We start from the raw sequence: 16611 nt of genomic DNA, 5'->3' as shown, positions 1-16611 counted from the left end.
TTAACCTATTCTTTGCTTGTGTGCTCACCTAGTCTAACTTAAAACGTTCAATAAAGGCTTAAGACCACAATGTCTATTACTGTCACCTCTTCTCTATTTTTACAGGCTTCCATGTCCGGAATTACCAGCACCTCCCCCTACCCCCATATGTAGGGATTACATGAGCCATTGAAAATCTATTCAACATATGGAGTTACAATTCAAGGCATTTTACATCCAGAAAATGCCTATTTCACATGTGGTGTATATTTTATAGGTGAGTACATGGTGCTCTGCGAGCTCCACGAGGACAGGTATGCGGTCTGGGCTGATAGAGGTCGTAGCCTTAAGCCTAGTACATGCCTGGCACGTAACAGGCGCTCTTGATATATTTACTGAATGAATACATCAGTCACTACGGTGTCTGTGGTCTTTAAATCCCATATATTACGCGCTTCTATCATCAAAACCCTTAAGCTATGTTTCCCTTCAGCAAGGCGGCCTAAGCGGCCGGATACAGAGGCGCCGGCGCAGGTGAGATCTGTCCCGCCCGTCCGGCGCGGGGCAGGCGACCTCGTCTGGCGGCAGCGGCGGAGGCAGCCGTATGCCTTCTCTCAGGGACCGGCGGCGTCAGGGGCTGGAGGCGTCTGTAAAGAGGCAAATAAACAAAGCCAACCGCACCGAAACGGGTCGCTCCGTTTCACAACCGCCCTCGAGTGCCTAGGTCTCCTTGGAACAAAGTGACCCTCCATCTGTCCGCAGGCAGATGGAGCCCGCCCCACGCAGCGCGCGCTTCCCTTCCTCACAGCCGCGCGCTCCCAGACGCGCGTAGACACGGACCCTCGGGGACAGCCGGCCGCGAAAGGACACGCCCCCTCGCGGGAGCACAAGGGCACCGCACGCCCGCCCCGCGCACCTCCCCGAGAGCGAGCGCGCATGCGCGCGAGCGGGGCGGGGCTCCTTCTCAGCACCCACTGAGCGCCCGGCCTCCTCACCCCACCCCACCCCCTGGCGCCCAGGCTCCGCCTCCGCGACGGGGCCGTAGGGAGGAGGCGACCGGAAGCCACTTAAAGCAGAGCTCGAGGTGACAGGCGAGTGAGCTGGTCCCGGAGCGCGCTTGAGTGTGTCTGCACTCGCAGCGGCGGAATGGCCCGTGCACGGCTAGCCGCGTCGCCGGCCTGCGACCCCTAGACACCAGCGCCCTCCTTCCGCGCCGAGCCCCGGCGCGGACGCTGCCCGCAACGCGGCTCCTGTGGTCGGGTCCCTCAGGATCTCGTTGAGGTAAACGGCTCCGAGTGGGAGTGGGCGCTGAGGGGCCGAGGGACCCTAGCCGGGATGGCGGGAGCCGGCCTCGCGGCGCTGGCCCCGCGCCGGGAGTATGCCGGGCTCCTGCAGATCAGGGCGATTGATTTTTAGACTGCCGTTTTTTGCCAAATTCACCCGGATCCCATCAATAGAAAGAGGGAATTAGTGTACACTCCTTAGTCACTTAGAGCCTCCGGCAGGTGTATAAGTTAGACCAAGACGCTGAAGGACTTAGTTGGGGTCGCTGGCGTCTGCCCCTTCCCTCTTCGTCAGGGCGGGGGCACGTCTATGCGGCCTCCCCCGGGGCAGACCCCAGGCGCTCCTGAGGCGCGGAGCAGCCCTTCGCAGATCCGGGAGAAGGGCACGGCAGTTGCGGGAGACTTCCGGCCGGCCCCGCGTTCCGGGCTGCAGCCGAGAAGTTTGCAGGCTGTTTTCACATTAACTTTGAGGGCGCACAAGTCTTCGCCTTCCTCCCGGCCGCCGCGAGGAGCGCCCGCCGCCTTTCCCCGGCGCTTCGAGGCTCAGTTCTGCGAGTCTCCGAGACCCGCCGGACGCTCCTGAGGAGGTGAAGAAGAAATGTAGAGCTGCGAGTGGGAAGCCGGGGGTCGTTGGTCAGGAGAATGCCGGACTTGGGTTTGAGGGGCGCCCCGGCGCCTGCAGAGGGGTCAGGGATGCCCGGGAACACCTGGAATTGTCCGACCGGGCGGCGCCTCAGCCGCTCTTGGCCAAGTTGGCGCGGCGCGGGGTTCGGAGCTGCGTAAACCGCCGCGGCCGGCAGGAGGCGTCGCTCGGACCCAGGTCGGCGCCTGGGTGTTGCGCGGCGGCGGGAGCGCAGTGTGGAGCGGGCGGTTTCCTTGGAATGTGCAATTGTCCGGGAGTGTCGGAGATCCCCGGAGTCCCTAGGCGAGCGATCTCGCAGTGGGTCGCCTGCAGCGAGAGACGGGAGGACGTGTCCTTCCGATCTTTATTTTTCTGTTATGCAAACTAATTCGGGAAGTAGGTTCTAGAGGCTTAGCCACTTCTCTAGTTCGCTGCTTCTTCCTCCTAGTTTTGTTTCCGAGTTTGATGAAAGGCAGTAATAGGAAAAGTTGCACGCGCTCGTGTGTGTGTACACACACGTATAAATAAAATTGGTTTGGTGTCTGTTTTGCCTTGATAAGGTGTGATAGGAGTGGTTGGTGTGTATGTGCGTGAGGGAAGGCATAGGCCGGTTTGGTGTGGTGGGGAGGGAATACCACAATCTGTGCCAATTCTGCCTTGAGGCAATAGCACTGAATGATGAATAATAACGCCTGGCTTGGCTGCTTTCCACTTGATTTATGTCTCATGTCAGGTCCCTCCTCCTTCGTGAAGCTTTCCCTGACAATGCCAGCTCAAACTGAACTCTCCTTTTTCTACCTTTTCCTTTTGTGCTTACATATACGCTAACAATTTGCTATATACCGTGCTTTGTATTTTATTTTTCTGAGTGATTATTGTGCACTTGTTACGCATAGATTCATGACTTTCTCCAGTTATATCTTTAATATTAATTTTTGGGGAGGCACTCAGTTTTATCTTTTTTTGTTGGTTTTGACCCATAAACAACAAAGAACTAAACATTTAATGTGTGCTTTCGGTATTTCAGCCAACGAAATATTTGTGGAACACCTACAGTGTACATTGTGCTAGGCACTGTACTGGGCATCTAGGATGCGTGTTCGATTAAGTCATGGCCTCTTGCTTCAAGGATCTTTTGGTTTGTTGGACAAGAGAGAAAAGGGTTAATTGCTTATCACTGTCCCTTTCTCACCTGGCACAATCTGAGTAAATACTTTTAAGTTTCAATTTTTTTCAAGGGGTCTGAGTCTTGAAAGAAAGCACTTTTTTAAGTCTCTTTCAGCATTTCATTAGGAATCTGAAGTTTGGAGTGTGTTTTATATTCTTGTGTTAATTTTCTATATATGCCTTCATTTGCCTCTTTAAAAATGCATATATATGACTTTTGAAGGCGGGGACTTAGAGGCCCTTTCTGTGTTACGAGGTTGTGTTTGGTTTCTAGCACAGTGTGCAGTGGTTGTTGCTGATGTGGCTTTTGTTGCTAAACACACCCAGTCTGGTGTTCTTTTGGTAGTGGTAATGCTTCTGGGGATTTCAAAAGTAGACCCTTAACATTCTTCAGGAATATGTTAGAACTTTCTGAATATAGGAGTGCTTAACAGGCTCCTCCCGGCTTTCTTCCATGTATTTGAATTGAGAGCCCCTGTTTCCTGTGTATATTCTTACACCCCAGATTCACTCACTATTTAACTTTGAAGATTAACTTTCATTTGAACTTTTTTTCCCCACAAAGAAACTTAAGTTTTTGTTAACTCATTAGACAGGTGGTACATAAACAACTGTGAAGAGAACCACAAAGCTGAGTAGAGATGTGGCTTCCCTGCTGTGATCATCTAGACACAGTTATTCCTGCCTCCCGTTTCCCACCCTACTCTAGCCTCAGTAAAAATTCATACCCCAGCAAAATTACAGACTCGTATGTTTAGTCCACAAATAAGTGCCAAAGGCTTATTGAAAGACTCTCTCTCTTTTACCTTTACCTGCTGTAGGTTTTTGAATAGCCTTAGTTACTTTGGAGCCTTGATTTCTTTTTTTTTTTTTTTTTTTGAGACAGAGTCTCACTTTGTTGCCCTGGCTAGAGTGAGTGCCCTGGCGTCAGCCTAGCTCACAGCAACCTCAAACTCCTGGGCTCAAGCGATCCTCCTGCCTCAGCCTCCCGAGTAGCTGGGACTACAGACATGCGCCACCATGCCCGGCTAATTTTTTCTATATATTTTTAGTTGTCCAATTAATTTCCTTCTATTTTTAGTAGAGATGGGATCTCGCTCTTGCCCAGGCTGGTCTCGAACTCCTGAGCTCAAACAATCCGCCTGCCTCGGCCTCCCAGAGAGCTAGGATTACAGGCGTGAGCCACCGCGCCCGGCTTGGAGCCTTGATTTCTCAGTAAAATTTAAAATTGACTGGGAAAGGCTAAATATAGTATAAGAGGAAATGATTCCATGGCCTCTATCACAGAGCAAAACAAAACATTTTTAATGAATGAATGTGATCCAGTTGTTGTCAGTGTGTAAATGATCATCTTCCTTCCTTTCCTGGTAGGATTTTTAAACTGAGGAGCAATTGGAGCTAATCCACATCATGGAAATGGAAACCACAGAATCTGAGCCAGACTGTGTAGTGCAGCCTCCCTCTCCTCCTGATGACTTTTCATGCCAAATGAGACTTTCTGAGAAGATCACTCCATTGAAGACTTGTTTTAAGAAAAAGCAGGATCAGAAAAGATTGGGAACTGGAACCTTGAGGTCTTTGAGGCCAATATTAAATACTTTACTAGAATCTGGCTCACTTGATGGGGTTTTTAGATCTAGGAACCAGAGTGCAGATGAGAACAGCTTACACGAACCTATGGTGAAAAAACCCCTGGAAATCAATGCATCATGCCCACCAGCAGAAAACAATATGTCTGTCCTGATTCCTGATGGAACAAATGTTGGGAGCCAAATACCAGGAGCCCATCCTTCCACTGATGCTCCAGAACAGGTGGTTCCAATCCAGGATCACAGCTTTTCACCAGAAACCATCAATGGGACAGTGGCAGATTCTACACCAGGGCACTTCCAGACTGACCTTTTGCACCCAGTTTCAGGTGATGTTCCTACTAGTCCTGACTGCATAGACAAAGTCATGGATTATGTTCCAGGGGTTTTCCAAGATAACAGTTTTACAATCCAGTACATTTTGGACACCAGTGATAAGTTGAGTACTGAGCTGTTCCAGGACAAAAGTGAGGAGGCTTCCCTTGACCTCGTGTTTGAGCTGGTGAACCAGCTACAGTACCACACTCACCAAGAAAACGGAATTGAAATCTGCATGGACTTTCTGCAAGGCACTTGTATTTATGGCAGGGATTGTTTGAAGCACCACACAGTCTTGCCATATCATTGGCAGATCAAAAGGACAACTACTCAAAAGTGGCAGAGTGTATCCAATGATTCTCAGGAGCACTTGGAAAGATTTTACTGTAACCCAGAAAACGATAGAATGAGAATGAAGTATGGGTATGTATTTATAACAACTTGTAAAATTTTTTAAATGCTGTAGAGAAGGTAAAGAAGCTAAAAGCTTAGTGTGGAGTAGTTTCTTTCAGTAGTAACAGGTTTTATTCTTTTTTCTACTGTTATTCTTTGGGCTTTATGCTATCCTGATTTTTCATGGTGGTTGAATGCAGGCTATTTACCCAACCAAACAATGAAGGTTTTATGATTTGAACAATTCAGATGTCACTGTGTTCAATATGTGTGTGACTAAGAAGTTGTACATACATTGAATATTATGAATCAAATATTATTCACACAGGAGAGCTTTTTAAAAGAAAGTCTGTGGTGAATATTATTATGACATAAATAATGAATACCTAATTTGTCTAAAGTTTTGCATATTGAGTAGCTCCTATTTTTTTAAAAGAAAGTAATATTGTTGGGAGATTTTTGTGGCCCTTTTCATTTTAAATGGTTTAAACACTTTTTTGTGAGTGATTCACAAGTTCCTCCCATACTTCTCAATCTTTTCGTAGTTTCCTTGAAGCTTTTTACCATTAAGTTTATCTTATAGATAAAATAAATAGTTCCACAATTCAGAGTATTTTTTTTAAACCTGGAACAGTTTTAATAACAATGAGTGAAGGGAGGATTTATGTTAATGGATATGTTTATTCACAGAAAAAAACTATCCTTGACTTTTGATATACAAAATATGTATATATATAACTCAGTTCTCTTAGTATGGATGTCTGTAAGCAATATTTACTGACTGGGAAGTGATATTTCCACATCCTAATTCTTCTTTAATTGAACTTTAAAATGAAAATGATTAGTTGCCACAGGTAAAGTTGCTAGTGTAAAAACGGCTATATAGTAAGCATTAATCTCTAGATTTCTCCTATAATGTAGGAGGAGTTAAAATGTGTACATAATACATAATAGCTATTTATGTATGACCAAGAGTGAGGATTAAAATTATATGGAAGAGAAGAGTACTTCTTTCCTTGCTACCTGACTTGGGAGATCATGAAGGCAACCTGACAGCTTCACGGATAATGCATGGCCTGGTACAGTACTGAGAGATACGACCTATATGTGGGGGAAAATACAGACTGTACCAACTCAGAAAAACTTCCTTGAGAGTCATCTTCGTTCGTAGATAGTTTATACTACCCAGATGTCTGGAGAGTCAGCAAATGGTGGCTATAAACCAATTCTAAGTGTTTTATTCTGTTAGTCTTGATGTTGGCCTTCTGTATTCTGATAAGTGCCAGAGCATTGTTGGCATTACAGAAACCTGATATATATATATATATATATATATTTTAAACTTCTCTTGCTCCCTTTTAGTGTTGGGTAAGTGGTTTTCTTTCAGTATTTCAATATTTCAGTTACAGTACATAGGTCCATGTGTCTTTTTAACACCTGAACTATCATGAGACTAGAACTTTGCATCTTGTGTTTCAAAGGGGAAGTGTGGAACATGAAGAGAAACAGTATGAAGCCTAAGATCAGGGTATTACATAGGGAACCCCCTGGGATAAAAGTAAGGTCATATCAAGAATGTAGTTTTCCTGGCTATAAATTTATTATCTTGATAATATAATGCATTCAAGATTCTACTTTGCTTGGGTAGCAAAACTTACAATAAAACTGAGTACTTTCTTAAAACAGCCTTGGAAGAAAGAAAAATGTTTTACATTTTATTTTAAACATCTTCTTAATAAGGTATTGTCCAAAATCTCTCTTGCCCATGAGCTAGCAATTCTAATTGCTATGTCAAGGGTAATTAATTTTATGTACTCTCAAAGCCACCCTAATCCTTCCAACTCCAGATTGCAAAACTCTGCAGAACAGTGGCCTTCCACTTCCCTATGAAGCAAGTTTCCAGCCTGCTGAGTACTTCAGCATCTTGGTACATTAAGTTTCTATCTGTTTGAATTGGTCAGGAAGAAACTAGCAGGATTATTGTCCAACACATTACATTCTGTTAGTATGAGCAAGGAAAAATAGTCATTTTGATCCTAGAAAATCCAAGAACTCTCACATCAGCAGCATATTGGGTATTTTATCCTTTAATAAGATTATTTTGCTGAAGAATAAACAGATAAAGGCTCATAAGCATACATTGTTGGATCAGTTATAAAGTAGCTGCAGTGGATGTTCGATTTCCATGTCAATTTTAATGAAGTAAACTAATGTTTACCTGACACTTGGGAGAGGAAAAGCTCTCCTGTGTGATTAAAATAATATTTGATTTGCAATATTCAATGTATGTGAGTGAATTATTATTGTAATTACTATTGCTGCCACTACATTGTTAGTGGTAATAAGTGGCCCTGCCCTGATAAAGTAGCAAAAAGTATTAACTATTAAATTACTAGTAAAGTGAACTTCTCTCAGGACTACAGGAAAAAATTTTGCAATATTGTAGATAGCTAAGTGTCACAAATTAGGCTCTTGGGAAGTTGACCTGTGGTCATTGCAACCTGGTTTTCCTTGTATTCCAAAGCGATGTTGTGTTTCCTGGCAACAAGATGCAGATAACGGCATGTTGAGCCTTGCTGAGAGATTCACAAACAAGCTGGAGCAGCCCGGGTTCACATGGTTACCACATTATTTGGCTAAAGCTATTAATCTCTGTGGTCAGGCTTGTAAAGCTGGTCTATCTGTTCAGATTGCATATAACCAGGAAGTGTGTGTTCAGCTGTGTATATGTCCAAGTCAGACCTGGCAGTCTTTGGATTCAGGAATAATGAATGATGAATGACAGTTGTTTATCCCAGTGTTTTCATTAGTTTATATGACTTGGTAAATCATTATATTCCATACCCATAACATCTTCATTGTGTGCAACTTGGAGAAAGTTCATAGTTCTGGGTCCGTAGGAGAGACGAAAGCATAGTTTCAAACTGTGCAGATACAATTCTTTATTTTGCTTTGGAAGTGTATTGAATTTACCAACTTAATCTAAATTAGATGTGTAGTGTTCATTTCGTTCTCAGGAATGGAATTGGAAAGGAAGTTGAGCTAGATAAGTTCACGGGTCCTTTCCAACTTTTTAGTCATGATGCTTAGACACTAAAAACATTTAAAAAGGATTTCAGTAATAAATGCTTACTTGGTTCATTGTAATGAAATTATGATATAATCCTACTTTCCTTTCTCATTCTGCTTTTGTACATCTATAAATATTTATTGCCAACGTCGACTGTATGCGAGTTGTGTGTGTGAACTCCCCAGATACAGATACTGAGGCTTCTTTTCTGTACATGGAATGGGCCTTGGAGAATTTCCAAATTCCAAATATGCAGTTGAGAAAACAACATTGAATGTTGTGTTTTCGATTAAAAAAACACAGTCTCTAACATTAGGCACTCATCCTTAGTAGATAATGATATTGGATAGCAGAACTAAGCAGTTTTAAAAGAGCCTCGCTCACTGTGTGAAATACTGTTGTGGATAATTGAAATTGTGGAGGCTCTGCAAATCTCTCTTTAGCATCCAAGATCACCATTGGTTTCACATTACATTCATTTTAAAGTGTGCCAGAATAGTCTTCTAGTTATTGCCACCCATCAAGAAAGGACACTCTGCAGACCTTATTTTGGAGGTTACTACAGATGAAAATATGACTGATGATTATTTCTAATTCTGAATGTATCGAAAGAGGGCAGAGTTGAAAAAGAAAGTTCCAAACCCTGAATCTATGGTTAATTTTTTCCAGTGGACAGTGTTCTTTCCTCTTCTTTTGGAATTAATCCTTATTGATAAAAGAGGGAGTTTTATTTGCTTAAGGTTGAAGCCTAGAGTATTGTCATAGTCTTAGTTGCTGAGTGATTTTGATTACCAATTGCTGTAAGAAGTCTTTTTTTAAATTTGTCCAAGGGACAATACCATTAGATGACTTCACAGAAACTCTTGTGTAAGAAGGCAAGGAGAAATGCATATTCATGATAATAAAAAGCGTATAATGTTATATTCTATATGACTTGCAGCGTGAATTATCTTAACTAGAACAAGCTCCTGACTGAACTCTACTGGAATAGTTAAATTAGCCAAGTTAACTCTGGCCTGCACAGCTGTGATGATGTATGAACTAACTCATTATGTGTTATTGATAACACTGGAGAGAGGAGAACAGCTGAAACTTACTCTGCCTTGTGACTTTTTGGTATTTCTTGAATATACACAGCTGGATGAGTTTGAATTTATTTTAAAAATTCCTGCCTAAGAGAAAGAGAGAGAGCTCCATAAGCAAGAGCTGTGTTTGAAGTGACTTTTAAAATGTGTGCCTTGTGCTTTAGGATAAAGCAATCCAATGAATTATTTTTTTGGTACTTCTTTATGCTGCCATTTACATATGAAATAAAACTAATTGGCTTCTATCTATACTAATCCAGAGAAGTTACTGGGTCTGTGTAGAGCTATCATGGGACTCAATGGCAATCATTCATTTATTCTCTTTCTGGGTTTTTATCAATAAACAGAGTAGACTTTTTGAAGCATCTGTCACCTGGCTTCAGGTTGAGGTCAGTCTTTTCCTGTTGTATTTATGGTAATGAAAGTGAACCTTGCCAAAAAGCACAGATTTATAACTTTTAAGTTAGACAGTTGGAGGAAATAGCTTATAAGGTTATCTGGCAATCCCTAAAAATAATTGCATTATACAGTATGTCTTTTATCATTGAATTGGAAACAAAACTCTTTTTATTATATATAAGAAAAAAAAATACAGGTTGAGTATTATCCAAAGTGTTTTTAGGAATAGAAGTATTTCAGATTTCAAGTTTTTTTTCAGATTTTGTAATATTTGAATTATACCAGTTAAACCTCCAAAATCCAAAATCTGAAATGCTCCAAGGAGCATTCCTTTGAGCATCATCTCAGTGCTCAAAAAGTTTCGGATTTTGGAGCATTTTAGATTTTCAGATTAGGAATGCTCAACCTGTAGTCATAACTCCATTCAGCATTTAAAACTTCTGCACATAATGGGCATGCAAAAAAATGCTGCTTTTGACAGGATAACTCTGCTGTGTCCCTGTAAATCTATTTCCTATTTTTGCACTAGAATTTTTAGATTCTAGTTTTACAGTCTTCCGTAAAGCGAAGGTAAATTTCATAAATTCTTCTGTGTATTTTTAATATGGTCAGTGATTCTCAGTTTTATTCTGGGTTTTGGGGCTATTTTCTAAAAGATAACGCAGTATGTAGACCATTCAAGCATTGACTGACTACTCAAGAAATGCTACTAAAATCCAGCCTTTTGAGATTATGACTGTTTTGCTATGGCCTTTTTAATTTCTTATCCCCCGATTTGATGATGATTCTGGATTGCATTTAAATGAGGACCTCAGGTCCTCTTAACCTAGGTCAGCAACCTTTAATAATTACTATTCTCCTATTTGTGAGTTGTGGTTACCTTTTTGTGGAAGGAAACCTAACTACATGTGTATATCATTTTTGCAAAGGAAAAAACAAATATGTTTTGAATTGCAAGATGATGATTCTGGCACAACTTTCTGTAAGGCTGATTCAAATTGAACACTAAGTGAAAGAAACTTTGTAAAAGTAGTAGAATTTCTCTTTTGTAAGTCTGGGAGTCTTAAGATAATGTGAATGTGAATGATTTTGTTTCTTTGAAAGACACCACAGTGCTGAAGGTTGAGCCATTTTGTTTCATTCTGAGTTTAAAATTGTTATGAACTAGCCTGAGATCTTGGGTTGAGCTCTACTTTGTAGTACCATAACCACAAACTGTACAAAAAAATAAAATACTTTTGAAGTTCACCATTTCTAGGAGCAAACAAGCCATATTTTAGATGTGAAGGAATTTTTTCACCAAAACTGAGTATTGCTTATTTTTATATTTATGGATTATTCATGGCTGTGCTTTCTAGTGACCAGGAATTACACTGCACACAAACTCACCCCTATTTAAAATTTCTCCCTGCAAGTGTTAAACCTAATCTAGCCCAGTCTGACACATGAACTGAAAGCCTCAAATTTTTTTTTTGTTTGTTTTTGAGATAGAGTCTCACTGTGTTGCCCTGGCTAGAGTGAGTGCCATGGTGTTAGCCTAGCTCACAGCAACCTCAAACTCCTGGGCTAAAGCGATCCTCCTGCCTCAGCCTCCCGAGTAGCTGGGACTACAGGCATGCACCACCATGCCTGGCTAATTTTTTCTATATATTTTTAGTTGTCCGATTAATTTCTTTCTATTTTTAGTAGAGACGGGGTCTCGCTCTTGCCCAGGCTGGTTTCGAACTCCTGAGCTCAAACAGTCCGCTCGCCTCGGCCTCCCAGAGTGCTAGGATTACAGGCGTGAGCCACCGCGCCCGGCCTCAAATTTTTAATGTAGATAATTTCTTGTTAATCGAGGAATTTGAAATTACAAGTGGTAGGTTCTGAAATACATTTTGAAATTTTTGAAAATTAAGGACTTTATGTAAATTCCACTTATTCAACTTGGTGTCTTGTAAAGATTTATATTCAATCTGTGCAAAAATAGTATTGTAGACTTGAGGTAAATATAACCAATTCTGATCAGGAACTCAAATTTTACAGGTTGATATTAATAAACTTTTAACTGTCATGTATTAAACTTCCAATTTTCCTCGCTGACCTACCCAGTTACTGTTGCTACGGCAAGCATTAAAAGAGGGTTAACTAAGCGTTCCTATTTGCGGTTTCCACACAACAGTATGTGTCTGTCTCCTTGATCTTTGTCTGTGGTGTTTACTTACTGGTAACAACCACTTGACCAGTAAAGAACCTTTGCTTGGTCATCACAATAAAAGAATAAGCACTTGCAAGAGTGAGAATGCTAGAGTGAGTGTTCGCTTTCACGTTCTACAGAAACCAGTGGTATATGTACCACAAAAAATTGTGTAAGGAATGTATTAGAATCTCCCATGACTAAGTTGTCTGAGAAAGAATTCAGTAAATTTGTATTCTTTATGCAAATGGAAGTCCTATTTTGGTTCTGTTGCTTCTGAGCATAAGGGAGGATTTGTGAATAGTCTTATGTTGAAACATAGCACTTCTTGTAATGATTGGAAAATGTTTAATTTAGGCTACACTTACAGGAATTTCTAGTACATTAGCTTTTTTCTTTTTGGATTAATTAATGGTTTCTTCAACTCTCCCTTCTCACTTGATGTATAGCCATAGAGTTTGGGGGACCTTCTTTGGTCTAAATATTTACCAGCACTGAATAGTCAGTGAAGAATGGCATGAGTTGGGGCCGAAGGGTGAACTTTGCTTTCAGTAGTGCATTTGCTTTCAGAATCTTGGCTACACCCTGTGATCTTCACAGTTCCTGCAGCTGATCAGGGCGTAGAGAGGGCAAACTGCACAAAATACTCTAAATAATTTCCTGCTGTGGTTGGTCTTTGGTTTCTGACTGTCACCTGGCTTAGCTCTTTCATTTCCAGGCATTTAGAGAGTAAAAAATAAGCACAGGAGAAATACTAGGTTTGCCTTCCAGGGTCTAATTACTCATCCTAATGAAAGAAAGACATCCTTGAATCTGGGTAGAGTATGTGAAACAGAAGGAAATTTGCTTGCTTGCTTTCTGACATTTGGATTATCCCAGTGCTGCCAGATATCAGAAACATTGTGTAAAGTGTTCTATAATTAATTTGTTACTAAAAAATAATTTAGACTGTCTTAACTAATTGATAAAATTTAATCTATCAGAGAAACTTGGCTTTGTAGAATCCATCTCCCCCAGAAAAAGTTACTGATTTTAAGACTGTTGATAGATTTTGTGATCATAGTTTACAAAATTTAGACAATAAAAAACTTTTAATATCTTTTTTGTAGAAAATCTTTTTTCCAGAAATTTGTTTAAAGAACTATCAGGTTGATGAATTCTCTGTGTAGTTAGTATGCATTCAAATCTCTAGTCTGCTTGAAAGCTGCTTACTCATTTCTGGATTCTTAGCACCAAATACATCATAAGCCACCAATGAGTATATTTCTAATTCTTTTATTGATTAGTTAGTTCATCTGGACTAATTGAGGGAAAAGCCAAGGCTAAATAAAAGAAAATGCTGAATAAAAACCTTTTTAAGGGAGTCATTTGTAATTTAAAAGTCAAAACAGCAGTGAAGCTAATAGATTATATCTTACTAGGGATTATTAGAGAGTATTTTTATGATAATTATTTATAATTAATATTTCATTTATGTATAAATGAGTCCTGAATTGTTTGAGGTTGTTTGAAAGCAACTTATTTTTAAGTAATTTTAGGATTTACATATATGTATTGACTTTATGTAGAAAAGTTTTATAAACAAATTTATTTTATCCCTCTTTAAAAGCTGCCAAGTTTGTATCCAAAAAATTGAATTAACCAGTATTTGTGCCTTGACTACATGGCAGACATTTTTTATTGTCTACTTTGAGGTAAGATAGAAACCCTAGTTTTAAAAATATCTCACTCAGCAGAGGGGATATTTACTTGTCTTCATAAAAATCAGTAATTGCATAATTTAAGGCAGTATATAAGGTATGCTACACAATTTTTAAAAACTAGTCTGTGCTTTCTATCTCGGCTGTTCTCATAAAAATTGAGTTTCAATTCCATATCAGGCCATGATTGAGAAGTAGGTCTCACTTATAGTTACCTTCTGCGAGTCTCAGGACATGTGACTGAACTTGGATCAAAGTTAAGGCAGTGTGACATTTTTGGTACCTTCAGGGTGCAAAATGTAACCCCATGCCTCCATAAATAGATAACAGTGAGATCTTCTGGTCTCATAAGTATAGTTTTTATTTATGAAAGATTTTAGACTTATCCATATCTTACTAGGAAGTTTTATTGTGTTTTTTTGCTTTGATCTGTAGTGTATAATAAAAAACAAAAAATGTCAGCATAACAGTATTTTAGTAGATTCTTTTCCTTAAGTGAATATTATAATTTGCTTTTAGTGGTTGCATTGGGGCAGAGAACTTCAACGTGTGGTATTATTTTTTAGGGGTTTAGCAAACATGTAGATGTATTCAAATGGCTATGTCTTAGTATCAAAGCTTTTTGAGAATAAGCTGTGGTACGGGTTTGTTTAGTTCCCCACAAACTTTTGGAGAATATACAATTAAAAAAGCTTAAAAATGGTATCTTTTCATTTAGACAACTTACCTGCCACCCTTTCCTCTCCAATCTCTTACTCTCTTTGTCATTTCACCATGTTCAGTTATAGAATGACTTTAAGACCACAGATTAGATGTCTGATAATTTGTAAATCAGACATGGGGTTTGGCACACAGATAAACATGATTCCAGCAGCATCCCTCTGACTAACTTGCTGCCTTCTCAGAAATTCATCTTTTTCCAAGATGTTTTAGGAGAGACCAAAAGAGGAACACATAGAATTTTGCCTGATGATCACTTTTGAAAGAGTTGATCCCAAGAAATGCATTGTGTCTTAAAATGGGGAACATTTTTACCTACCCAAAACTCTTTTGAAGTATTTGGAACCATTAGATAAGTCCATGATCCAAGTTTTATATTGATAGTTTTACAGAGTGATCTAAGCCTCAGTAATCCTGCCTTGATTAGGTCAGTATCTCTTTAGAGGTGGGCAGATTTAATTTAGTGTCAACATTTAGTTCTTAGTGTGTGCATAACTACTGAGCGCCATATGCATAATAATGTAAACTCTCAATTTTGATTTGTGGGTTTATCTGTGTCTATAGCTACTTCTGGATACAAAGTGAAAAATCAGTTGTTACCATGACTGATGTCATAGTCTAGAAATTAAGTATAGCATTTTAACTTCCGGTGAATATTAAAAGATGTTGCTTTGATTGTAAGTATTTATAGATAAGTTTTGTTGCCTGCCCCAACAATTCTGTGCTATTTATTTGAGGCAGTGTTAGCACAAATCTTAATCAGGAACAGAATAAATGACAGTTACTGTGCTGCTAAAGCAGAAAGTTACTAGTATATAGTTCTCTGAAGTTTAATAACTACACTACTTTCACAAAATAATGTTGGTGTTGTGTATGCCATGGCTTTGATTCTCATCACCTTGTAACGTATTTGAAGGGATATAAGCTACCAGATATTCAGCATTGTTAAATGAGTTCCTGGAAACATCAAAGCCAGGTATCAAAAGCCAGCTATATTTTGTGCGCCTGTGAAATTTCTTTAGCAGCAGCAAACATATCCCATCTGTCATGCCTGTATCAAGCCAGTAGCAGAAGAGCCTAATTACTCTCCCAAATGCATTTAATCTTTATCTTTCTGTCATTACGATCATCACTTTGGGAGTTATTTTCACTTTACATCATAATAATAAAATAAGAGAGCCTACTAATTTTGTGTAGTTTGTCTCACCAATTAGGGTTGGTGTTAATTAGTTTTGAGGTCACAGGTTTATCCTTGCAGAAACCAGTTAACTCTTAGAGGCAGGAAGCCAAGGTTCCAAAGTATATCTGATCTGGTTAAAACTGTACAGAGTAGGGTTCAGAAAACTTGAATTGACTTTGCTAAAGTCTGAGTTTCTATTTTATTTACATCCTCTTCCCACTTAAAGATGTTCCACCTCTTATAATTTCTGTCTCTTTAATGGCACCATAATCCAATCACTCAGATCAAAAACATGGGACATATCCTGGACTCTTGCTACTTTCTTCTGATCCACACATAATCATCCTTCATGCAATTAAATTCTAACTCTTAAATACCTCTCAAATCATCCCTACTTTGCTTCCTTAGTCTCTGTCATCATTTGTCTTGTGCAGTTCTATTAGCTGTAGATGGTTAATCATAGAATAATAAATATTGATAAATATGCTAATAAATATTTAGCAAATGAATGCTTGTCTCTACCTCTCCCCCACCTTTCCCCACCTTCCTCTGCCCAAAATAAATAAGTAAATTGTTCTTCTATACTGTACAAATACTATTGAAGTGTCCTTTATAGAGGCAAGTCTGGACCTTGTTGAAAATCCACTGATGATGATTCCTATTGCCCTGCTGCAGAGTCAAGTCCTAACCTCTTAACCCAGCATACAAAGCACTTCATTATCTGGCCCTAGCCAGCCTATCCAGTCCAGTCTTATCCCTTATCATCTCTCATAGACATATACACCCTGACTTCCCACATAAAGCACATGTGCTTCTTGCACACTCTCCTCATGCCTTGCTTGTTTAGCTTCTACACATGCAGTCAGTCTGCATGTGGTGTCTTGCCTCCCGTTGTCTACCTGGTGGCTGACTGGACTTGGCTCACATTTC

The 16611-nt window shown here is 40.1% G+C and overlaps 1 protein-coding gene across 2 annotated transcripts in view; it reads left to right on the top strand.

The window, feature by feature from the left end:
• The first annotated feature begins 888 nt into the window (after nucleotides 1-888).
• Nucleotides 889-16611, top strand: part of TIPARP (TCDD-inducible poly(ADP-ribose) polymerase) — a 32870-nt gene continuing 17147 nt past the window's right edge. Inside the window, exons 1-2 of one of the 2 annotated variants that reach the window (XM_012642937.1) lie at nucleotides 889-1260; nucleotides 4423-5381. In XM_012642937.1, coding sequence (XP_012498391.1) covers nucleotides 4462-5381 — 920 coding nt within the window. In that variant the 5' untranslated portion in view covers nucleotides 889-1260; nucleotides 4423-4461. The remainder of the gene's footprint in view (nucleotides 1261-4422; nucleotides 5382-16611) is intronic. The other variant, XM_012642938.1, reaches the window with a different exon arrangement.

This window comes from Propithecus coquereli, unplaced genomic scaffold (assembly GCF_000956105.1).
Source record: "Propithecus coquereli isolate 6110/MARCELLA unplaced genomic scaffold, Pcoq_1.0 Scaffold19, whole genome shotgun sequence".
Classification (NCBI taxonomy): Eukaryota; Metazoa; Chordata; class Mammalia; order Primates; family Indriidae; genus Propithecus; species Propithecus coquereli.
The sequence above is the reverse complement of the archived record's forward strand: the minus strand, read 5'-3'. Positions and strand labels throughout refer to the sequence as shown.